Here is a 26,198-nt window from a genome sequence, read left to right on the forward strand (position 1 = left end):
TAAAAGCGGGCTATGAAATAATTTCCATTCGCCCCTACGTCCCAAACCCTACGTGTTGCTATCGGTGCCAGCGGTTCAATCACACCAGCGAGTCCGGTTCCAACCCGTCCAAATGTGTTACGTGTGGCAAGGATGCCCATGAGGGTGCTTGTCCACCTCCATCCCCTCGTTGCATCAACTGTATGGGTGACCACGCTGCTTCCTCTCAAGATTGCACCGTTTTTAAAGACGAAAAGCACATTCAGGAAATCAGAGTGAAGGAAAAGGTGTCGACCTTTGCTGCTCGAAAATTATTCGCAAGTCAAAAGCCCACTGTGCCTCAGACAGGAAAATACGGCACTGTCCTTGCCTCACCTCGGCCAACAAAGGAGGCGGCCATGCACACTTGTGATCTCACCTTTAGCGACACGGTCGTCAGATCGGCCAGCACAAAGATCACCTGTTCAATCTCCCCACTTTCGCCTGCTCAATCTATGGCTCACCCTTCATCGGGTTCTGCTAAATCTCGATCCCAAAAGTCAGATACCCGGACTTCCAAAAAAGAGCATACTCCTGAAGATTTTTTACGTACCCCAATTTCACAGCCATCGGTTCCTCCTTCATCTTAACATCATGTTTCCAAGAAAGCTAATAAGAAACCCAGTTCCTCTCCTTCTCCGTCACGGCATGTCTGATCTACAGCACCACCTGGCGGTAACTGCCCTCAGCCATCTTGTGTGTCGCCAAGGCGCATTGCTGGCGGCCGATCAACCGGCCGATCGCTGGTGGCAGGAGCTGCTCCTGAACAACCTATGGATCAGGATCTTTTGCATTCGGCTGAGTGCCGTTTTACGCTGTCGGTCGCAAGCTCTGAGCAGTCGTTGAGTTGACGGCAACCTTGGTCACATTCTTCCATTTTCTGTCCACCCTATGTCCATTATCCATTGGAATATCCGCGGCACTCGAGCCAATCAGGATGAATTGACGATCCTCCTACGATCCTACTCGCCAGTCATCTTCTGTCTTCAGGAAACAAAGCTGCGTCCCCATGACCACTTTGTCTTCGCCCGTTTTCAGTCAGTCCGATTTGATCTCCCCTCTGTTGAAGGCACTCCAGCACATGGAGGACTCATGATTCTTCTCCATAATACTCTCCATTATCACCCAATCCCCTTAAACACTTCCTTCCAAGCAGTCGCTGTCCGTTTTTCCCTTTCTGGATACACCTTCTCTCTTTGTACTGTACGCATTCCATCGTCCACATCTATGGCATGAGCTGATCTCCATCTTCTTGGTCAGCTTCCACCCCCCTATTTGCTGGTTGGGGACTTCAATGCCCACCACCCACTTTGGGGATCTCCACATCCATGTCCGCGTGGCTCACTATTGCTAGACGTCTTCCACCAAGCGGATCTTGTCTGCCTCCACGACAAATTTCTCCCATTTGGACCTTTCGGTCGGTACTGTTCTGCTAGCTCGGTGCTTCGAATGGTTCGCCCTAGCTGATACACACTCGAGTGACCACTTTCCATGTGTCCTTCGATTGCAGCCACAACTGCCATATATGCGCCCGAGACGCTGGAAGTTTGCCCAAGCCGATTGGACACTTTTTTCGTCTCTAGTGACATTAGATGACTGTCCCTTTCCTAGTGTCGACGATGAGGTCACTCATATTACAGACGTTATTCTTACAGCTGCGGAATGTTCAATACCACGCACCTCCGAATTGCCCCGGCGCCCCCCAGTTCCTTGGTGGAACGAGGCATGCCATGACGCAATACGTGAGCGGCGACGTGCTCTTCGCGTTTTCCGCCACTATCCTACTTTGGTCAACTGTATGTGTTAACACCTGGCCAATGCGGTTTCCGAAAGCATCATTCTGCAGTTGACCATCTTGTTGCTCTCTCCACTTATATCATGAACAATTTTCTCCAGAAACGGCAAAAAGTAGCAATATTTTTTGATCTGGAGAGAGCATACGATACCTGTTGGAGGACAGGCATCCTCCGCACACTGTTCTCTTGGGGTTTTCGAGGTCGGCTGCCACTATTTCTTCGCAAATTTATGGCAGAGCGCACATTTAGAGTGCGGGTGAACACTACTCTCTTCCGTACTTTCTCCCAAGGAAAAGGGGTACCCCAGGGCTCCGTGCTGAGTGTTGTACTGTTTGCCATTGCCATAAATCCAATTATGGACTGTCACCTTCCCAATGTTTCAGGCTCCCTTTGTAGACGATTTTGCGATCTACTACAGCTCCCAGCGGACCAGCCTTCTTGAACGACGTCTTCAAGGCTGTCTCTATCGCCTCCACTCTTGGAGCATCGAAACAGGCTTCTGCTTTTCTCCCAGTAAGACAGTTTGTGTTAATTTTTGGCGTCATACGGAGTTTCTTCCACCCTCCTTACATCTAGGACCTGTCAACTTTCCGTTTTTGGACGTCTCTAAATTATTGGGTCTTATGTTTGACAGAAAACTGTGCTGGTCCTCCCACATTTCCTATCTTTCAGCTCGCTGTCTACGATCCCTCAACACCCTCCGTGTCCTGAATGGTACCTCCTGGGGAGCGGACCGAGTGGTCCTTCTCCGCCTCTATCGCGCCTTAGTGCGCTCCAAATTGGACTATGGAAGTATAGTTTACTCCTCTGCTCGGCCGTCTATTCTTCGGCGTCTCGACTATCCACCACCGTGGATTACGTTTAGTGTCTGGAACTTTTTACACCAGCCCTGTGGAAAGCCTTTATGCTGAGACTGCTGAACCTCCGCTATCCAATCGGCAAGCACCGTCAACTGCTCCATTCTCTTTCCTTCCGCTTTCCTAAAACTTTCTTGACGACTTGGGGTACAGCACCGCCTTGGCTCCATCCCCGGACCTGCCTGCTCCGTGACCTTTGTCAGTTTCCCAAGGATGGTACCCCTTCACTTGTTTATCGTCGAGCATTTGCTGCTCTATGTGCACGAATGAAGGAAGCCACATTTATTTACACTGATGGCTCGAAAACATCATTAGGTGTAGGGAGTGCCTATATTGTTGGCGACACCCCAAATCGATTTCGGCTTCCCGTGTTCGGTTTATACTGCGGAGCTTTACGCTGTTCTCCAGGCTGTCTACTACATCCGCCGCCATCAGCGGATACAGTATGTTACCTGTTCTCTCAGCTCTCTCCTCAGTCTCCAAGCTCTCTACCCTGTCCACCCTCTCATCCACCGGATTCAGGACTGCCTGCCCTTGCTCCACTTGGGGGGCGTCTCGGTGGTGTTCCTCTGGCTCCCAGGACACGTTGGTATCTGTGGAAATGAGGCGGCCGATACAGCGGCCAAGGCTGCAGTCTCTCTTCGTCAATCAGCTATTCGATCGATTCCCTTCGCTGATCTACGGAGTGTTTTATGTCGTCGTATTGTTCTCTTATGGCACACACATTGGTCGACACTTCCCCATAATAAATTGCGGGACGTGAAAGCTATTCCCTGTGCTTGGACCTCTTCCTCCGGAACGCATCATCGGGAGGAGGTAATTTTAACTAGTCTCTGGATAGGGCACTGTCTTTTTAGCCATTGACATCTTTTAAGCGGTGATCCTCCCCCACTCTGTCCCCACTGCTCTCAGCTGTGGACGGTAAGACACCTTTTAATTGAGTGCCCCTATTTTACTCCGTTATGTGCCCATCTACAGCTGTTGCCCGATATATTGTCCATTTTAGCAGATGACACGCGCTCGGCCAATCGCGTTCGAGTTTATTAGTGCCTGTGAGATGACGTCAGTCATTTGAAGCTCTTTTTGGGGACAACCAACCCCTTTCTGTAGTGGATTTTTAAGCTTTCCTTCTGCTTTTAGTTTCTCCAATTTTTTGAGTTTTGTTCCCATTGCTGCTGGTTTCCATTTTCGTTTTTTTACAGTTTCCTAAGTCACAGACCGGGCACTAATGACCATAGCAGTTTATCCCCCCCCCCCCAAAAAACAAAAAAACTATCCACCTGTCGGCTACATGATTTACAGTAGTCTTTTTGGAATCCCCAACCCATTTTTCAGCCAGTGTAGCAACGCAGTACGACGAAACAGAGGACCACAAACGAAACAAATAAAAACAGGTGGGACCGCCACAAGGTGTAGATCAGTAGTAGTCAACGTGATTCCTACTGCCAACTAGAGGACGTTCCAACATCCATTGTGGGCAGCAAGTGGTAGGGACTTTCAAAACATTTACATTAGGTTTCCACAATTTTTTTTTTATTATTTATGGAAAGCATTTGGTAAGCAATTATTATTATTATTATATTCTTTATGTTACTGTAGCTCTGCTTTACAAATTTTATAATGCATAATTACTTTCCTAGTTTATAAATCATCATGATGTGGAACTGGTGGGTAGTTACATAAAAATGGTTTGCTTCCCTTGTGTAGATGTACAAATGTATGTAACTAAACTCAATCCTGAAGTCAGTCACTCATTACCCACAATTTGAAGAAGCAAGGGAAGAATGAAATTAGGGGTAACAGGCATTTATCAATGGTTCAATTATACATTTATTTTACAAATTTTTTCGTTCTCTGGTGAAATTATGTCGAAGCATCCCATGTATAGCAAAATTTGCTCAATCGGCACGATAGCAGCTGAGTGACCAAAACAAAAGATGGGGAATGGAAGCAGCACTGATATTGTTGATGTGGTGTTATGCAGATGGAAATGCCTCTCAGTTTAATTCACCAATACTTTAGTGACATCATCTCTCATCATCAAAAAAGTTAACTTTCAAATTTTGTCAACAAGAAAAAACACGTGACAACCATGTTCCCTTGGTAGATTTCATGCCATACAGTACTGCAATCAATGCAAACCGATGATGCTGTGATACCCTAAGAAAACTACAGTCAGCATTCCAAAATTTTAATGCTTTCTCACTGGGACTGTTTTTTCACAATAATGTCTACCCTCATCCAGCTGCTGCAACCAGAGACTTTCTGGATCAGTTTGGATGGATAATTTTTGACAATCCTACCTAAAGTTCCAATCTCACTCTTACCATTTTCACCTTTTCACAAATTTTACATAGTCCCTAAGCAGAAATTATTTATGTCACAGTGAAGAATGCAATGAACAACTATCTTAATTGACAGATGGCTGTTTACATTGAGACAGAAATTCCAAAGTTAGCCAATAAATATGATAAATGCTTAAATAACTGAATCTGTTACATAGAGAAAAACAGTAAGCTCCAATTGCTACGAAAAATATGAAAACAGAACTTATAAGCAAACAGTTGTTATTTCATGGACCAGCCCAGTAGCATTGTAGCCACTTACATATTACTCTCACAGGCATGTAAAAGGCAAGAGTTGATCAATTAAGCAATTTGTATGGAAATATCCAATCTGGTACTTCATCCACAAATGGGATAAGAAAGTTTGATAAAAGTACCGTACCACACCACACATTTTACTGTTGGGTACAAATAGATTAGCTTTCTTCTCTTACAGATGCTAACAGTGAAGGCTTAGTGTCAACTAACTGTGAAAGATTAGTGTGCTTGTAAGTTAATGAACATTTCAGTTTGAACTCAATCACTAGTTTTCCACCTGCAAGTAAGGAGATAAATGCTCCTTATTTCATCCAAAAGATTAAGACTACAGAAGAATGAACCCAATTCTGGATTTTATGCAGATAATTGCCTTTATTTACAAAAATAAGTCTCTAAAATCATTTGGTTTACAAGATGCAGTCTTAAAGTGAACAATATAAATGGTGTTTACAAATATGGTACACATACAGAAATGCACATTGCGAAATACTGATAACAACAGCTGCTGTGCATAACAAAAGCTGCCATGAAAAACTTTACAAACACAACAAAAATAACAACAAAAATCAGCTAAAAACCAGCACTATAATAATACTGTCAATCTTTTTACCTACTGACACTTGTAAAATATAGAAATTGGTTTACATTTCACCAAACATGTGGACTTCTACAATTTTACGCATAGCGTCCCACAGCTTGTCCTGTGTTACTTTGTTGTCAGCTTTTGGGCTGTTAGCTATTACACGGCTATTGCTGAGATAATTCCCACCATGCCCCTCCAGCGATGGGGATAGGCAAGCGTGCATAATGGTTATTGCTCCTTGTGCAGGAGTCTGGAAAAGAAAACATATGTACAGACATCATGTTAAAGAGTTATTGCACGATACACGACTAACCACATTATCTATTTCAAACATGATTCACCAGATATCAGTGAAACTTCATTTTTCTTTCGAGTGTTTCAAAAACTTCCCTGGTTGCCTTTACAATGCACCGAGTGCAGATTTTCTGACCTGTTGGCTGGGTTCCACTCAAACTGAACAGGACACCCTAGAGATTGCTTGCTGGCCCAATCAAAGAATAACAGACTAACAAAAACCATGCCAAACACCGAGGTGATGGCAGGTGGAGCACTGTAGAAAAGTCACCAACTAAGATTACAGTAGCAAGCGATTTATTTAGCATGGACAGAGGCTTTTGTTGAAGAAAATCATGAGACCAAGCACTCAGTTTGCTTACATCACATCAGGAAACATTATCTCTGACTCCCATCTGATTAGGGATGAATGCATTTAAAGGTAATTTTAGGTGAAGGCAACTGTCTTATGGCAATTTTTTTATCATAATTTTCTATATGCTTTGGCATAGCCTTTTGACTGGTCTAAAATTTCTACGAGACAGTTTTATTGTTTAAAAGTGCTGGAAAACAATCACTAAGGCTGTGTGTAGTACAGTTGAGTTGGCTGGTTGGTTTGCATGGGAGGGCGTGGGTGTAAGGGACCAACAAAAACGTCATCAGTGACTATCCAAGAGTGGTGCATCCAAAACTGATATTGTCAGGAGACTCATAACAGTAAACAGAGAAGGCTGAAAATGAAATGGACATCTTTTGTATTATCAGTAATAAAAAGCAAGATGATGAAGATAGGAGTCAGAAGATGGGCGACCCCAGGACTTTGCGTGCAACAGGAAACATCCCAGTCAAAGCTGTCCCAGATGTGATAACATTTCAGTTAAGACAAAGCGCAACACCTGGAATGGAAAACTGGAAAATTATTCACTGTTGGGTTATAATCCAAACAACAAGGCAGGAAATCTGGGCTTGACACATTGAGGCAAGTAAGGAAGTTGTCAAAACGTTGTATAATAAAATAAAAAAAAAAAAAAAAAAAAAAAAAAAAAAAAAAAAAAAAAAAAAAAAAAAAAAAACACTTGGCTGCAAAACCCAGACACTTGGAAATTGTTTAAAATATGCTTTTAACTGAATAAATTGTCTTCTTGTCATCAATTTCAGTTTTAAAATGTTACAATTATTGTGAGTTTTCATGCCTGATGCCTCCATCTGGATGGACAACTTTGCTCAGATACCAAGTTTTACCCATGTCTTTTCATACAAAAATTATGAAAGATCAGTGCATTATTGTTGGAGGACAATTGACATTTCCCAGTAAATGTTGGGCACTCATACCCTGTAATTGGTGCAGAGAAACTAAAAAGATTCCAATGGGAAATGCAGGCCAAATACTTCAGTGCTAATATCTAAAGCTTCATTGAAATAAATATAAATAATGCAAGGTGATGACATACTTTTTAATCAAATTGTGAATACAGTGTTCTAAAAAGTTATTTCATTTTATAAAATTAGTTTTTGCAAATTCACATTATTGTGACAAATGTAAAAAACTGAAATCATTTCACGTCGTTCAATGTCCTTTATTTTCTAATCTGTAATTGTTGAAGTAAGAGTTCATACATGGAGTTAGCGAGAGTGTCTTATGTATAAGCTTAAAGTCAAGAAAATTAACAGTCTAACTACGAAAAAACAAACTACTTATTTCATGAAATTTCTTAATTTTAAACCACAAATAATTAAAGAAATGTAAAAACAGAAACTGAAAATTAAATAAGACACAAATGAAAATACTCTAGAAAAAGAGAAAACCAAACAAGAAGTAAATTTATAGTTCTGCCCTATTATGGAATTATTACTAATAAAATAGCCAAAACATTTAAAAATACAAATATAAAAATTGGGTTCCAAACTGAAACCAATGTTAGTAATATTATGACACACCACCAATACAACAGATCCATTTACCAAGTCAAGGATGTACAAAATTGGATGTGACAATTGTCACAAAGTATACACTGGGCATTTTCAACTTCTCGCGGCGTAATTTCGGCCGCGTATCGTCCGGCCATCTTCAGAGCGAGTCACAAGACTGACTACAAGGCGCCAAGCGCGGCCTTATATGCTCCACTGCGGCAGTACTGCGCATGCGGGTCACAGATGCTGGTTGGCGGCAGAGACATACGCTTACACATGCGCCGCCTGTGGCGAAGGCCTACGGGCATTCGATGTGCTTATCGATGTTTGATCGGCAGCGGTGACACGATGACGAACAGAAGAAATTTTTTTTGCGCGGCTGCATGCCCGAAATTTAATGGATTATACACTGGGCAATCTGGTAGAAACTTTCAGATACATTTTAAAGAGCACATAACATCACAATAACAGTACAAGTGCCTTTGCACTACATCTCCTCAACAACACATATTGGGAAACATTAATTGAAGTTCCAGATTTTTGCATTAGGCTAAGAAATGGTGCAAACGAATATCTTAGAACTAATCAAAATTTTCAGTCATTTAAAAAGTCAATCGGATAGACATGAGGACACCACCAAATCATTGCAATAAGCGAGTGAAGCCATCGTGGACTATAACATGAATCTTTGCTGCAGTCGGCATAGTGACTATTGTTATTTACAGCTTTTTATCCTAAGTTAGTTGTTTTATCCCATGCAAGCATAATACAGCTATTAATGAATAACTGAGCGATATGTATTGTGGACGAGAGATAAAGCCCAAGTTCCCATACACTTCCCAAAAGGATCAAAAAGATCTACAGACAAAAATTCTTAATAACTTCATTCACATTCTGCTATGACTAATCAAAAATCATCTATACAATGAAATCAAATTAAAACAAACAATGGAAAATCCAGGTTGGCATATCAACAATATAAGGAAAAGGATAGGTGGCTACTCACTGTAAAGGTGGCACATTGGGCTGCAGGCACGCACAAGATGACTGTTACTCACTTAGCTTTTGGCCAAAGCCTTCTTCAGAAAAGAAAACTCACATGGAGTCTCAGGGCCAAGACACACTTTCCTCATTCCTTCACAGCCTCAGTACCTCTCCCATCTACTTTACCCGAGCCGCCTCAACCCAGAGTGCCACCTTCCTGGACATTGACTTCTTCATCTCTGATGGTTCTGTCCATACCTCTATCCACATTAAACCTACCAACAATACCTGCATTTCAACAGCTGTCATCACTTCCAAAACAAAAAAATCCTTCCCATACCTGTCAAAGGCTTTTGACTGTGTGAATCACAGCATTCTTTTAAGTAAATTAAAATATTATGGCATCACTGGTATTGCTGCAAAGTGGTTTCAGTCATATCTTACTAACAGAAAACAAAGGGTGTCATTATGTAACACTTCAGCAGTAGGTAATCGGACATCATCTGACTGGAAAGAAATTACATGTGGTTTTCCCCAAGGTTCCATACTAGGTCCACTATTTTTCTTGTGTAATTAATGACCTGTCATCTGTTACATTACCAGATGCCAAGTTTGTCTTATTTGCAGATGATACAAACACTGCAATAAATAGTAAATCAAATATAAATTTAGAAAGGCCAGTTTATCAAATTTTTACTGACATTAATAAGTGGTTCACAGCCAATTCACAGTCATTAAACTTTGAAACCCACTATATGCAGTTCATAACTTCAAGAGATTTCCTTCTGGTGTGTGTATAAAATACGATGACCTGGAAATGGAAGAAGTTGAGAGTGTAAAATTCTTGGGATTACAGCATGATAAATTCAGTTGGGAGCGACATACTAATGAACTGCTGAAGCGCCTAAACGCGTCTGTGTTTGCAATGCGAATGATGTCAGACATAGGAGATATAAATATTAAAAAAACTGGCATATTTTGCTTATTTTCACTCCATTATGTCATATGGTGTCATATGGTATCATATTTTGGGGTAACTCCACAAACCGAGAAAAAAAATTTTTTAGAGTACAGAATTGTATAAGAAGAGTAATGTGTAGTGTAAATCCAAGAACATCATGTTGAAACCTATTCAAAGAATTGGGCGTACTAACTACAGCTTCTCTGTAGTCATTCCTTAATGAAGTTTGTTGTAAATAATACATCTCTTTTTCAAACTAACTGCCTAGTACACAGTAGCAATACTAGGAATAAGAACAATTATATATAAAGATTTAAAATCACTTACTCTTGCCCAGAAAGGAGTCTAGTATTCAGCAATGCATATTTTTAATAAGTTACCAGCAACCATTAAGAGTTTAGTTTCACACAAGGCACACTTTTAAATTATGTTTAAAGAATTTTTGGTGGCCAACTCCTATTCCATCCATGCATCCATGAACTTCTCAAGTGCAGTAGACCATTTTAATGCAAATTTATTATACTTTAATTTTTGAGAATGCTTGGTTGTAATAGCCAAGTAACTAGCAACTGTGTGAATGATGGATTTAATGAAAGCAGATGTAAGTATTAAACCTGTAAATATTAGAAGTTTAATTGTAATTCATGTACATAATTTTACTGTTTATTGACTGAGGATCATTAAAATTAATGAAACTCAAGTTTTTCTAATTACATTTTTGTAATGTGTGTATCTGACATGTTCCACACCCAGGAGGATCCCCTCGTTTGTGGGTCTACGGAATGAATAATTAATCTCATCTCACCTCATCACTCACGGATGGCATATCTGCAGGGACAAGAACTCCCTTATCCAGTATGCTGAAAGTCTCACCAAGGTCTACACAGACAGGCACTAACTCCCAGACCCAGTTCGCAAACAGATCTCCCACACCATTTGCCCACACACCCCTAAACCTCCTACCAACCCCAAGAATCAGCTACAAAGGAGTGCCCCTTTGTCACCCAATACCACCACGGACTGGAACAACTGAACCACATCCTTTGCCAGGGCTTTGATTACCCACCATCATGTCCTGAAATGAGAATCCTACTCAAGATCCTTCCCACCCCTCCAAAAGCAGTGTTCCATCACCCACCCACCTTCAAAACATCTTAGTCAATCCCTATGCCACTCCCAATCCCAACTTCTTGCCACAGAGATCATATCTCTGTGGAAGACCCCGGTGAAGGATGCTTCCAATCCACCCACCCAGCTTTTTCTATTCCAGTCCTGTCACATGTTATTCTACTCTTACAGAGGCCAAGCCATTTGTGAAAGCAACCACATTGCACACCAGCTCTGCTGCAATAATTGCACAGCTTTTTATATTGGTATGACTACTAACCAACTGTTCACCAGTTGGAATGGCGACTGCCAAACTGTGGCCAAGAACAAAGTGTACCACACTGTGGCACAACATGCAGCAGGACGTAACATGCTTTATTCGAAAGGCTGCTCCACAACCCAGACAATCTGGAGCCTCCCCTCCACCACCAGCTTTGCTAAACTGTGCAGATGGAAGTTATCCTTACAACACTTTTTAGCCCAGGCTCAACCTACAATAACCTACTGCCCCACACCCTCCCCATCTGTCTTATCTCTTCCCCTATTCACATCCCCTCTCCCTCATTGTGTGCCACCATCTGCCAATGCACATGCCCGTAGTTCCCCTTCCCTGATACTCTCCTTTACCACTGCCCCTCCCAACTCACTGCCCCACAGCCTCCCAACACCGTGCCTGGTAGCAGTCTTGTTGTGACTCCACCTAGTCCCCACATGCTCCACCAGACAGTAATCTTCTCTCCCCCCCCCCCCCAACCACACCCTGCCATCCCTTCTTTGCCCCTCCAGACTCCTGTTTTTGTTCCACAACACCATTACATTCCAGTCCAAGTTGCCAGAGATGGTGATCATGTGTGCAAGAGTATGCTAGCTTGTGTGAATGTGTGTGTGTGTGTGTGTGTGTGTGTGTGTGTGTGTGTGTGTGTGTGTGTGTGTGTGTGTGTGTGTGTGGTGGGGTGGGGGGGGGTGGGGGGGGGCTGGTGGGCAAAAGCTAATGTCCAAGTTTTTTTTTTCCTTTTTTGTGCCTGTCTGAAATGCAACATGTCATCTTCAAGGTGGCTAACAATCTATCGTTTCCCTTATAAAATTAAAAATCCAATCTACATTTCCACATTTTATTATTATTATTATTATTTTTTTTTAAGTTTATTTTCCAAGCCATTTTATTCCTCGTTATTTTTTCTAACCCTTCTCAAGTACACACAAAAATGTACCACAGATGTGGTCACAGCACAGTGTAACTGAGGTCGTAGTATGGTGTTAGAAATTGTTGTTCCTTGATTAGCCGCTTGGGATTAGCCGAGCGGTCTAAGGCACTGCAGTCCTGGACAGTGCAGCTGGTCCCGGCGTAGGTGCGGGTCTTCCCTCAGGCATGGGTGTGTGTGTGTTTGTCCTTAGGATAATTTAGGTTAAGTAGTGTACAAGCTTAGGGACTGATGACCTTAGCAGTTAAGTCCCATAAGATTTCACACACATTTGAACATTTTTTTTGTTCCTTGATTAGCATTACTCTTTGATCCTTGTAAATGTGATGTCAAACCATTATACAGGTGGCATAGTTTTCTGTTGGAGGTAAATGTATTTCCTATAGATTTACTTTCACATCATAACATTTCTATTCATGGGCATAAAATCATACATTCTATTTTACACAGAATCACAAATCAATTTAGACTGGCCTAGAAGGCTGGAACTAGTTGTGAACTAATTGTGTATGGTAGAAAATCATCAATGCCAGTTTATTTATTACATATGTTACAGTTTTCAGAAAGGCAGGATGTTTTAGAGCTTAACATACTGTTGATGAGAGGTCTTTAAAGACGGAGACTACACACAGATCGGGGAAGGAAACAAGCTGCGGTCCTAAGGAACTCTCCTGGCACTTGCCTTACGCAACTTAGGGAAAATGTGGAAAACAAATCTGGATTCCCAAATACAAGTTTAATATCTTACTACTGTGACACCTCACCTGGTGACAGTTTCTAGTCTGCTGAGGTACCATGCAGAACTACCCTTTCTATTATCATGGCAGATTACAGGGTTGATAACTTTCTGCTAAATGTAATAGCACAGGAAAAACTAAATTTATGATGTCTTTCATGCACTACTTGCACTCACTCATTGAAACCAATATCAGAATAAAAGTGACTATTTAGCTCAACATATTGCCTGCCAACTATGAATTCTCATAGCTGACCAGCTCACTGTTGGCCTCAACTACAAATTAACTCATACAAAGGGAATTTCTACATCAAACTGGATAGCCAATACCTGTGTACTACATGTTGTGGGCATCAGTAATATGCATAGGTAATTGTTTAGGGTTGGTATACCATAAATATCATATTCATCCCAAGACTACAGTACCTTCAAAGTACACAGAAAAGGTAATACAACTAATGTTTACTTTCGGAATAAACTGTATCCACTGTATCAGAAATCTTTTAAAAAAAAAAAAAAAATCAAGTTTTGTTGATAAACTAAGGTTTTTAAGCACTCTTCTACAAAGAGAAACAAGCATTCTTCACAAATCAAAAAATAGTAATGCAATTTGTGATGTTTCTCTGGAAGTACATGCTCTGCACATCTTTGTTGGCTGTTCTTTGTTCTCTGTAGCAAGTATGGTTTCTACATAAGAAAAGCTACCTTGTAGTTCTCTAGGTATTTTGCGCCACCAATCAGTGTTGTTTGTGGTGCATCCTATCACACCAAAGTGATCATCATATTTATTCCTTTACTATCATCTGTCTCTGAATACCCACTTTAAGATGGTTTGCACAAACTTACACTATTCGAGAATTTGTTCATAACTCATTTCATTTTGTTTGTCCACATTAGTTAGATGCCAAAGTTCTCCATCACTGAGCTTCCTTTTATTACTACCAAATTTATCTACAATGAAGACCAGAACAAATAGTGATGCAATTAAAATGAAGACATGGACTGTATTTTCGAGTATGCTTATCAATATGTAAAGTAGGAACTGACTGATAACAATGAGTAATGTCATCACTAACATACGAGCAGAAGTTTCTACTCCCACCAAAATTTTTCTTTTTTAGATTTCAGTGGCCGAGATGGACTATGCATGAGATGACAATCCAGAATGTGTAAATGGATTAATGGAGTTTCTGGGAGCAGTTTTTTTTTTGCCATGATAGTAAATGTGCTTAAATTCATCTAGAGAACAATGTTTCAGGAAATTTACAAGCAGAATATTCATAGTAGAGCTGCTGCTGTCAAAGCACTCTGCTAAACCAGGTGAATGTACAGGAGAGAGTAGTATTGTGTATGGAGCACAAAGTCTTGACTGCTTTTTACAGTGGGATGTGGAGAACACCAGATACAGCACACAATTTAGACTGTCATTTCTCTTCCAGCTGTGTAGGTACTGCAGTTCTTTGTGTGAAGCACTTGGCTGTGATACTTGTGCCCTTTTACAGTTTGGTTCTTGCTTCTTTGAGCTCTTGATTTTTCTCAGCTGCCTCTGTAATAAGTTTTCTTTATACTTTGATAGCCCTTTGTATGTATTTCACAAAATTTTTGAAACTCCCTGGCAGATTAAAACTGTGTGCCAGACCGAGACTCGAGCTCGGGACCTTTGCCTTTCGCGGGCAAGTGCTCTACCAACTGAGTTACCCAAGCACGACTCATGCCCCGTCTTCACAGCTTTACTTCTGCGTGAGTAGCGTGGGTAGCTCAGTTGGTAGAGCAGTTGCCCGTGAAAAGCAAAGGTCCCGAGTTCGAGTCTCGGGACGGCACACAGTTTTAATCTGCCAGGAAGTTTCATATCAGCGCACACACTGCTGCAGAGTGAAAATCTCATTCTGGCACAAAATTTTTGTTTATTTACAGTGTTCCAAAACACCTGTTCTTACTTATTGTCTTCTTTACATGCACTGGCTTTGACATTTTGTTTCCATTTTATCTTCTCAGCATGTCTAACACTTCCGACTGCAATTTCTCCATTCTGCAGGTAACAAATTTTACTATTGCATGACGTGTTCTAATCTTTTAACATCAATTCCCTAAATTGGTTGTTAAATGAGGTTGCCAAATACATATGTATTATGAGGGTGATTTTCATGTCTGGTAGATTTCCATGAAAGAATGCAATATTTTTGTTGTGCCTCGACTGTTGGTAAGCTTTATTATTTTAAGGATCATACAAAGAATTTCAATAATGTACAGCACACAGTTCATTGTTGACAGCCTTTTGAATTTGTCAGTGTGTCAAATGTGATTGGAAATGAAGAAAATCAAGTTTCGTGCTATCATTACACATGTTCATTTGAAGGGTTGGACTGTCACACAAATTAAAACAGAATTGGATGAAGTTTACATGGACTCTGCATCATCACTGAAGACCATTTACTTCTGGATTAATGAATTTGAACATGGCCAGACAAGCACTGAAGACAAAGAGCAGTCCAGCCGTCAAACTGAGTTCACCACCACAAAGGAAATCATTGGCAAAATCCGTGACATGATAATGTTAGACTGCCAAATAAATATTTGTGAGATTGCCGAGATTGTGTGCATCTCAACTGAGTTGCTGCTTAATATCCTGCATGGACAATTGGCTATGAAGAAGCTGTATGTGAGGTGAGGAGTGTAATTGCTCACAGTCGACCAAAAGCACGTCTGGCACAACACTTCAACACAATATCTGGTGATGTTTAGTCACAATCTGCAAGACTATTTGTGCCGATTTGTGAATGTTGATGAAACATGGTGTACAGAGGGGGCCCCATTATTGAATAGATTGAATAGTATAAAAATCTGATTTTATTTTTCCACTTTATGTTTGTCAATGCTTCATGCCTGGCCGCTAGTTGCAGCGCATCAGTCATGTTGTGCAAAACAGGACAGAACCACTTTGAAACTCACGTGTTGAACCATCAGCAGCTAAACTCCATGTTGCTGATGAGGTAATGCTATCAAACTGCATGTCTACAACTGGGCTGTCCAATAGGGAGGGTTGGAGGTGGTTACATGGGGGTGGAACCGCAGTCAGCTGCTGGGAGTGGACACACTGTCCGCTCTCTTCTGCTGGCAGCTTCTGACCCAACCAGATGCTCTCCTCTCCTGCTCTCTTGGGCAGTTGCCCTTTCAGTTTTGGCGACTTCTCTAGGCCTGCCTTTCTTTATTTCTTTCTTACTGCATTAAATAACCATGCTCTTAAAACATGTTTGACATCTTCACCTCAACGGGTGCCCACTGCTTTCCCTTCCTCACCAATCCTGACACTTTAACAATGGATACATCATTACATGCCAAAGTCAAAACAAGGGACAAAGGCTGATGAAAGTGTACCGAAGAATGCGAAGACCATTTTGTCACATGGTAAGGTGATGGTGACTTTTTTGGGATTCCCAAGGAATAATCCTCATAGATTACTTGGAGAAAGGCAGAACAATAAAGGGACCCTATTACGCTTCATCGTTGGATCATTTGTAACTTGTGTTGGATGGAAAAAAAGATCTATGCCTCCACATAAACTGCTCTTTCACCAAGACAATGTTCCACCCCACAACTTGAAACTTTGGTTGCTTGGAATAAATTTTCATTAGATGAGAAGTGACAGTTGCAGTCAACGAGCATTTTGTAGCATTTGACAAAACCTATTTTTTTAAATGAGATGAAAAGGCTGCTGGATTGCTGCACCAAGTATATGTATCCCTCAAAAGAGACTATGTACAGAAGTAAGGGCAAAAAGCAACAGAAAAAAAGTGTTTCATAAACAAGTCACAGGAAAAATTCGCTTGTGGCTCAGTCATGTGAGTAGCATGGATGAGGAACAAATTCAAAAGCCCAATTCAAGAATTTTTGCCACTGCTATTGCAGACTTGTCGAATGGGGCACTATCCTGGCAAAACAGCACCTTTTTGTGTAAATCTGGGTTTTTCAGCCAACACAAGTTTCAAACGATCCACCAATGACACACAAAGTGTCCAATTACGATTCCGCCCTTTTCCAAGTAATCTATGAGGATTATTCCTTGGGAATTCATTGTATTTTATGTACTTTTGGTTGACTGAGCAATCACGCACCAATCTCTCACACAGCCTTTTCACAGCCAATTCCCTGTGCAGTATATTATTCACTCATTCAGTTGGAATGCCTACAGTCTCAGAAATCTCACAGAATTTTATTTGGCAGTCTTTTATTACCATTTCATAGATTTTGTCAATTGTTTCCTTTGTGGTAACCTCATCTGGACAAAATGGTTCAAATGGCTCTGAGCACTATGAGACTTAACTTCTGAGGTCATCAGTCCCCTAGAACTTATAACTACTTAAACCTAACTAACTTAAGGACATCACACACATCCATGCCTGAGGCAGGATTCGAACCTGCGACCGTAGCCATAGCAGTCGCGCGGTTCCAGACTACAGCGCTTAGAACCACTCTGCCACTCCGGCCAGCTCAACTGGACAGCCTGTGCTCACTTCGTCTTCAGTACTTGTCCAAGCAAGTTTAAATTCATTAATCTTAAAGTAAATGGTCTTCAGTGATAGTGCAGAGTCCACTTAAACGTCATACAATTCTGTCTTTATTTGTGTAGCAGTCCAACACTTCAAATGAACATGTTATTGGCAGCATGAAACTTTGTTTTCTCCATCTTCAGTCACAGTTGACACACTGACACAACCAGAAGGCTGTTACCAACGAACTGTATGCTGTACATATTTGAAATTCTTCATACGATCCTTGGAATAATCAAGCTTACCAACTGTGAAGACTCAACAAAAGTGTTCCATTATTTCATGGAAATTTACCTAACTTATCCAACCACCCTTATTAATCGTATCCTATATTCTGCATCGAAAAGGTCTTACCTTGAAAAAAAGTGGAGGTACCCACGGAAATATTTTTTTCAATGTGGTGTCATTAAAAAGGTCTGTATTAACCACACCAGGATGAACTGCATGCACCTGAACGTGAGAGTCACTTTCTCTCAGTAAAGACTCCAGTTTTTTGGTGAAAAGAAGCTGAGCCAGTTTGCTCTGAGCATATGCCTCACTTGCAACATACATATCCCTGTAAAAAAAAAATACATATATATAAAAGACAACATTGTTAAACAGAAACTATTTATACAAAATCTGATGTGTACTTCCAGCTACATTAATAACAATAATAAAACTCTTAGGCAGTTAACAGAAGGGCTACAAAGTCAGCCATAAATTAGTGCGAGGGAGACTGCTGCTGTTTTGCTACAGTCACAATGTTCCATTAAAAAACTTATCTTCCATACGCAACACTTACACATATTTACACAACATATTGAATCACAATATTGAAAACCAGATATCTGAAAAATAAAATCCCCCTTACTTCACAACATCTTAATTTTCTTTTACTGTTGGGTAAGCCATTGTCTATAGCACACCTCTATAGTAGTAGTTTTGGTCTTCAGTCCTGAGACTAGTTTGATGCAGCCCTCCATGCTACTCTATCCTGTGCAAGCTTCTTCATCTCCCAGTACCTACTGCAACCTAAATCCTTCTGAATCTGCTTAGTGTATTCATCTCTTGGTCTCCCTCTATGATTTTTACCCTCCACACTGCCCTCCAGTACTAAATTGGTGATCCCTTGATGCCTCAGAACATGTCCTACCAATCGATCTCTTCTTCTAGTCAAGTTGTGCCACAAACTTCTCTCCTCCCCAATCCTATTCAGTACTTCCTCATTAGTTATGTGATCTACCCATCTAATCTTAGGCATTCTTCTGTAGCACCACATTTCGAAAGCTTCTATTCTCTTCTTGTCCAAACTAGTTATCATCCATGTTTCACTTCCATACAAATACTTTCAGAAACGACTTCCTGACACTTAAATCAATACTCGATGTTAACAAATTTCTCTTCTTCAGAAACGCTTTCCTAGCCATTGCCAGTCTACATTTTATATCCTCTCTACTTCAACAATCATCAGTTATTTTGCTTCCGAAATAGCAAAACTCCTTTACTACTTTAAGTGTCTCATTTCCTAATCTAATTCCCTCAGCATCACCTGACTTAATTCAACTACATTCCATTATCCTCGTTTTGCTTTTGTCGATGTTCATCTTATATTCTCCTTTCAACACACTATCCATTACGTTCAACTGCTCTTCCAAGTCCTTTACTGTCTCTGACAGAAATTACATTGTCATCGGTGAACCTCAAAGTTTTTATTTCTTCTCCACGAATTTAATACCTACTTCGAATTTTTCTTTTGTTTCCTTCACTGCTTGCTCAATATAGAGACTGAATAACATCAGGGAGAGGTTACAACCCTGTCTCACTCCCTTCCCAACCACTGCTTCCCTTTCATGTCCCTCAACTCTTCTAACTGCCATCTGGTTTCTGTACAAATTGTAAATAGCCTTTCACTCCCTGTATTTTACCCCTGCCACCTTCAGAATTTGAAGGAGACTATTCCAGTCAACACTCTCAAAAGCTTTCTTTAAGTCTACAAATGCTAGAAACGTAGGTTTGCCTTTCCTTAATCTAGCTTCTAAAATAGTCAGGGTCAGTATTGCCTCACATGTTCCAATATTTCTATGGAATCCAAACTGATCTTCCTCGAGGTCGGCTTCTACTAGTTTTTCCATTCGTCTGTAAAGAATTCGCGTTAGTATTTTGCAGCCATGACTTATTAAACTGATAGTTCAGTAATTTTCACATCTGTCAACACCTGCTTTCTTTGGGATTGGAATTATTATATTCTTCTTAAAGTCTCAGGGTATTTCACCTGTCTTATACATCTTGCTCACCTGATGGTAGAGTTTTGTCAGGACTGGTCAGTAGTTCTAATGGAATGTTGTCTACTCCCGGGGCCTTGTTTCGACTCAGGTCTTTCAGTGCTCTGTCAAACTCTTCACGCATTCGCCCTTGTATAGACCCTCTATATACTCCTTCCACCTTTCTGCCTTCCCTTCTTTGCTCAGAACTGGGTTTCCATCTGAGCGCTTGATATTCATACAAGTGGTTCTCTTTTCTCCAAAGGTCTCTAATTATCCTGTAGGCAGTATCTATCTTACCCCTAGTGAGATAAGCCTCTACATCCTTACATTTGTCCTCTAAGCCATCCCTGCTTAGCCATTTTGCACTTCCTGTTGATCTCATTTTTGAGACGTTTGTATTCGTTTTGCCTGCTTCATTTACTGTATTTTTATATTTTCTCCTTTCATCAATTAAATTCAATATTTCTTCTGTTACCCAAGGATTTCTACTAGCCCTCGTCTTTTTACCTACTTGATCCTCTGCTGCCTTCAGTACTACATCCCTCAAAGCTACCCATTCTTCTTCTACTGTATTTCTTTCCCTCCCCCCCCCTTGTCAATTGTTCCCTTATGCTCTCCCTGAAACTCTGTACAACCTCTGGTTTAGTCGGTTTATCCAAGTCCCATCTCCTTAAATTCCCACCTTTTTGTAGTTTCTTCAGTTTTCATCTACAGTTCATAACCAATAGATTGTGGTCAGAGTCCACATCTGCCCCTGGAAATGTCTTACAGTTTAAAATCTGGTTCCTAAATCTCTGTCTTACGATTATATAATCTATCTGATACCTTTTAGTATCTCCAGGATTCTTCCATGTATACAAGCTTCTTTTATGATTCTTGAACCAAGTGTTAGCTATGATTAAGTTGTGCTCTGTGCAAAATTCTACCAGACAGTTTCCTCTTTCATTTCTCTCCCCAATCCATATTCACCTCCTATGTTTCCTTCTCTCCCTTTTCCTACTACTGAATTGCAGTCAACCATGACTATTAAATTTTCGTCACCCTTCACTATCTGAATAATTTCTTTTATTTCATCATACATTTCTTCAATTTCTTCATCATCTGCAGAGCTAGTCGGCATATAAACGTGTACTACTATGGTAGGCGTAGGCTTCGTATCTATCTTGGCCACAATAATGCGTTCACTATGCTGTTTGTAGTAGCTTACCCGCATTCCTATTTTCCTATTCATTATTAAACCTACTCCTGCATTACCCCTATTTGATTTTGTGTTTATAACCCTGTAGTCACCTGACCAAAAGTCTTGTTCCTCCTGCCACCGAACTTCACTAATTCCCACTATATCTAACTTCAACCTATCCATTTCCCTTTTTAAATTTTCTAACCTGCCTGCTCGCTAAAGGAATCTGACATTCTACGCGCCGACCCGTAGAACGCCAGTTTTCTTTCTCCTGATAACGACGTCCTCTCGAGTAGTCCCCGCCCGGAGATCAGAATGGGGGACTATTTTACCTCCGGAATATTTTACCCAAGAGGACCCCATCATCATTTAACCATACAGTAAAGCTGCATGCCCTCGGGAAAAATTATGGCTGTAGTTTCCCCTTGCTTTCAGCCATTCGCAGTACCAGCACAGCAAGGCCATTTTGGTTAATGTTACAAGGCCAGATCAGTCAGTCATCCAGACTGTTGCCCCTGCAACTACTGAAAAGGCTGCTGCCCCTCTTCAGGAACCACATGTTTGTCTGGCCTCTCAACAGATACCCCTCCATTGTGGTTGCACCTATGGTATGGCTATCTGTATCGCTGAGGCATGCAAGCCTCCCCACCAACAGCAACGTCCATGGTCCATGGTCCATGGTTCATGGAGGGGGGGAGGGGGGGGGGAGCTCAGGGAGCTCTATGGTGTTCCACTCATTTTACAGTAAGCACCACCAAACACAGCCACCACACATTTTGAGATAAAGGACCTCATCATCACACTGTTAATATTTGAATGACATTACCGAAACTACTAAAAAATGTTTAGCTGAAATTATAAAATAAAATATGTAGGACAAGTAGTCCTTATCTTACTTCACAATTTTTCACATTTTGTGATTTTGCCATCTCATCACAGCTTATCCTTGCACACCAGTCTGCATCCTGTATGTGGCAAGGTATGGGACTTCTCACACTGCTACGATTCCCACCAAAGGTATTACAGTTGAGAAGACTGAATAATATTACTAAATGATAGGGTGATTTAATAAACATTTATTACATTTTATTTCTTTTTCACGGCGAGCACATGAGAGATGCTACATTCTGACATGGTATCTGTGCTATGACAGCCTCATATGCTGACCTGGTCACTACTAAAACTTCTACAATAACCAGTAACCATAAGAAGATCCCACCATTCAGTGTTGCAGACTTCCGATTTAGTCACATTAATTGAATTCCAATTGTAGTGACAATCAATAACTGTAAGACTAATATGGCAGGAGAACTGACATATAAAGGTATTAAAGTTTGGAAGCTCTCCAAGCCAGTGGCTCCTTCTGGCAGAAGGGTTGAACAGCAAGGAAGAGGGATGAAGGAAAAGGACAGGTGAGGTTTAGGAAAAGGGGCAGAATTTGGAAAAGTTGCCCAGAACGCCAGGTCAGGAAAGACTTGACAGGTGGGATTAGAAGGAAAGACTGACTGTTGAGGGCTTGATCCACCATCACACCTCAAAATCATTCCTTATAAGCCTTCCAAGAACTCACATCCAGCTTTGCTTTACAACCCTTCCTCAGGTTCCTACAACATGACCCTAACCTGTCCTCTGCACCACTCCAGGCTCTTGGTTCCCTAAATGCTGACATCATCATGATCCACCCAGCAGACAAGGGATCTACCACTGTGGTATTTCACCAATGGGATTATGCAAGTGAAGTTCTACGTCAGCTGTCCGACATCTATGTACAGTATCTGCCGTCAGGATCCCATCCCTGCGATTCAAACTGACCTGCAGCCTCTCCTTGAAACCTCAGGCCTGTCACAAGGACTAACACTTCAATCTATAGACCTTCTTACTCGATCCAAACCACGCATCCCCACCTTTACCTTATAAGAACCTTAAACCAAATCACCATGGCCAACCCATAGTTGACAGCTTCAAAGCACCCACCAACTATGCAATGATCAACACCTGCAACCAATAGCACTAAGACTTCCCTCCTAAATAAAAAAAAGCCAAACATTTCCTAGAACATCTGAAATCTGTGCCCATACCACCACCACTATACACCTTGCTTGTTGCAGTTGATGCCACCTCCGTCTATTCTAATATGCCCATGTCCATGGTTGGTCTACCGCTGAATATTTTCTCAGCCAGCACCCACCTGATTCCAAACCTAAGACATCCTACTTGTTCACCTTAAGCAACTTTATAGGTACCTACAACTACTTCACCTTTGAGTGGCAGACATACAAAAAGATAAGGGGTACAGCAATGGGAACCAAGAAGGCTCCTTCTGATGCCAACCTTTCCATGGGTCACTTAGAGGGGGCTTTCCTGGGTTCCATAAGCATTCAGCCCCTGGTTTGGTTTACATACATAGGTGACATCTTTGTCAAACAGACTCGTGGTGAGGCTGACCTCTTAAATTCCTGGAATCTCTAAATACCTTCTCCCAATTAAATTTCAAATGGCCCTATTCCGAATCCCATGCCACTTTCCTTGATGTTTATCTCACCCTCACTGAAGGCCAACTACACACTTCTGTCCACATTAAACCTACTAACAAACAACAGTACTTACATTTTGACAGTTGTCATCCTTTTCATGTCATATGTTCTTTCCAATACAGCCTTGGCATAAGAGGTAAAAATATTTGTTATGGTACAAACCCATCACAGCAATACAGCACCATTCTCACCTCCACCTTCACTGGATGTACTTACCACACAAGCCTAGTTCAAGAGCAGATTTCTCTATCACATCCAATCTGTCACTCAGTATTATCCTGGCCTTGAATGAATTAATCAGCTACTGCGAGAAGACTATGACTTCCTAAGATCATGTCCGGAAAGTAGGTCCACTCTATCTGACATTCTGTCTGTCACACCTACAATAGCTTTTTGTCACCCTCCAATCGCCACAATAGCCTTGTCAGACCCTATGCTCCTTCTGCCCCTATCTCCCTACCCTATCGTTTCAGTCCTTGTGACTGCTCTTGCTGTAAGACTTGCCCTGTGCAGTCTCCTATCACCATCTGTTCCAGCCCCGTAACAGGCAAAACATATACTACCAAAGGGAGACACACCTGTGAAATGACATGTTGTATACCAACTGTTATGTAAACACTGTTTGGGCTTTTACATGAGCATGATTACCACCAACTTGTCAGTTAAGTGTAACGGGCATAGACAGAGGGAACACACAATATACTAATGCAGAGCATGCTCTGCAACTTAACAGTCATGACATAGGTGCTTGCTACATCACACGTGCCATCTGGATTCTACCTGCAGACACCATTTCTTCAGAACTCCGCAGATGGGAACTGGCACTACAGCACGTCCTTGGTTCTCGCCACCCACCTGGCCTTAATTTATGTTAATTTCTCAGGTATCAGCATTTTCTTCACAGTAACTATTCCTGTCTTCATTTCCTTTTAGTTTTCTTTGTCATTTTCTGACCTGTCTATTATCTGCCACTCCCCCCCATCTTCCACCTCCCACCTCTCACATACAATGCATAAAGCTTTCTACTCTCAACTTGTGCACGATGTTTTGGCAGTAATCTCTATCTTGTGTATTATCCTATCTTTCACCGTTAAACTCTTCGGTTTTTAAATCTCATCTGGTGCAGTCCCCAACAATCCGTCTTTCTTACTCATCCTGTTAGAGTGTCCCCAACTATCAGTCTTTTCCTTCTCATCCTGTCCAGCAAGTCTCTCCTGAGCTGCTGTTCTGGGCGACTTTTCCAAATTCTACTCCTTTTCCTGATCCTCAACTGTCTTTTTCCCTTCACCCCTCTTCCTTCCCCTTCAACCCTTCTGCCAGAAGAAGGAGCCACTGGCTCCAAAAGTTTGCAAACTTTAATACCTTTATATGTGTGTTCTCCTGCCTCTTGGTGGGTGGCTTTTTTTTTATCTATCCAATTACACTTTATTTTCAAAAATTTATTATTTTCATTGATATATTTAGGACTAATATGTATCATGTTGCTTGTTATATTGAAGTTTTACCTCTTCCTTGTTAGCCTTGCTCAAGAATAAATACACGGAATCGTTACATGCGATATGCATATCTGTATAGTGGAGTTTGATTTGATTTAATTAGGAAGGCAGAACAACAGTGGACTTAATCCTCTGTTGCCCACAATGAAACTAAGTATATTGTGCAGTTTTTCTCCCAGTCATTCTAGTAAAGCCAGCCAGAACCCCTGAGGAATACTGGGATACCCTTTACTGGGCCTTTGTTAGACACAATCTCTTAAGGAACTTTCGATCTATATATTTTGTGCCCTTTGGTCTCCAGTGCTTCACATTAGAGGTGGTGCAGTTTCATCCCTTGCACCACATTGTCTGCACTTAGAGGCTTCTTTCTCTACTCCCATTATGTGTAGATGTTTCTTGAAGTTCCTGTGGTCAATCACATTTACCATACATGCGTTTAATCTGCCTTCTATTCAAGTCCTGGAATGCATAGAACTTCTCTATCATGAGCTTGCCAAGTTTCTGTTTTTGGGTGTTAGTCCAAAGTTCTAAATTCTGCCTTCTGATAGACCTACACAGTTAATATTTTATCACCACCTCAGGGATAGTTAGGATACGTTCCAGTCCAACAAATGAGATTGTTGCCCGTCCTGGCTAGCCTATCAGCCAGACACCCATAGCAGACTTGCCTTGTTGCTATCCTCTGGTCTCTTAAGGGATTCATGGCATTCTGCAATGAACTTTGATCTCATTCCAGGGGCTGATAGATATTTCAGAGCTGCTTGGCCATCTAAATACTGGAGTTAATCAATGATGTTGAACTGGTAATATTAACTACAAATGAAATGCTTCAGCATTAAAGGAATGTATGTTGATATTAAATTACATAAAAAATAATTAAAGAAAGAAAAGGAAAACCACTCCTGAGAATCAGAAAATAAAAAAGTGCAAAGATTGTTTTAATTATCAACAGTTTTCAGAGACAATGTGAAAGAAAACCCCTTTCTCTACATAGACAGATAAAACATTTCAATTTTTAAATGAAATCAGCAGGAAAAAAATCATCTATTCTTTTTTTAATAATAAATGAAAAGCACCAGTTTGCTTTTGTTCTACAATATTATTTTTATTGCTAACCGGTTTTCGGCTTACAAGGCCATCTTCAGACAAATGTCTGAAGATGGC

The 26,198-nt window shown here is 41.1% G+C and overlaps 1 protein-coding gene across 2 annotated transcripts in view; it reads right to left on the bottom strand.

Moving 5' to 3' along the window:
* Window positions 1–5,684: 5,684 nt before the first annotated feature.
* Window positions 5,685–26,198, bottom strand: part of LOC124804716 (dehydrogenase/reductase SDR family member on chromosome X) — a 66,608-nt gene continuing 46,094 nt past the window's right edge. The window contains exons 4-5 of one of the 2 annotated variants that reach the window (XM_047264989.1): window positions 17,933–18,134; window positions 5,685–6,107 (exon numbers count right to left, since the gene is read on the bottom strand). In XM_047264989.1, coding sequence (XP_047120945.1) covers window positions 5,916–6,107; window positions 17,933–18,134 — 394 coding nt within the window. In that variant the 3' untranslated portion in view covers window positions 5,685–5,915. The remainder of the gene's footprint in view (window positions 6,108–17,932; window positions 18,135–26,198) is intronic. The other variant, XM_047264988.1, reaches the window with a different exon arrangement.

This window comes from Schistocerca piceifrons, chromosome 7 (assembly GCF_021461385.2).
Source record: "Schistocerca piceifrons isolate TAMUIC-IGC-003096 chromosome 7, iqSchPice1.1, whole genome shotgun sequence".
NCBI lineage: Eukaryota > Metazoa > Arthropoda > Insecta > Orthoptera > Acrididae > Schistocerca > Schistocerca piceifrons.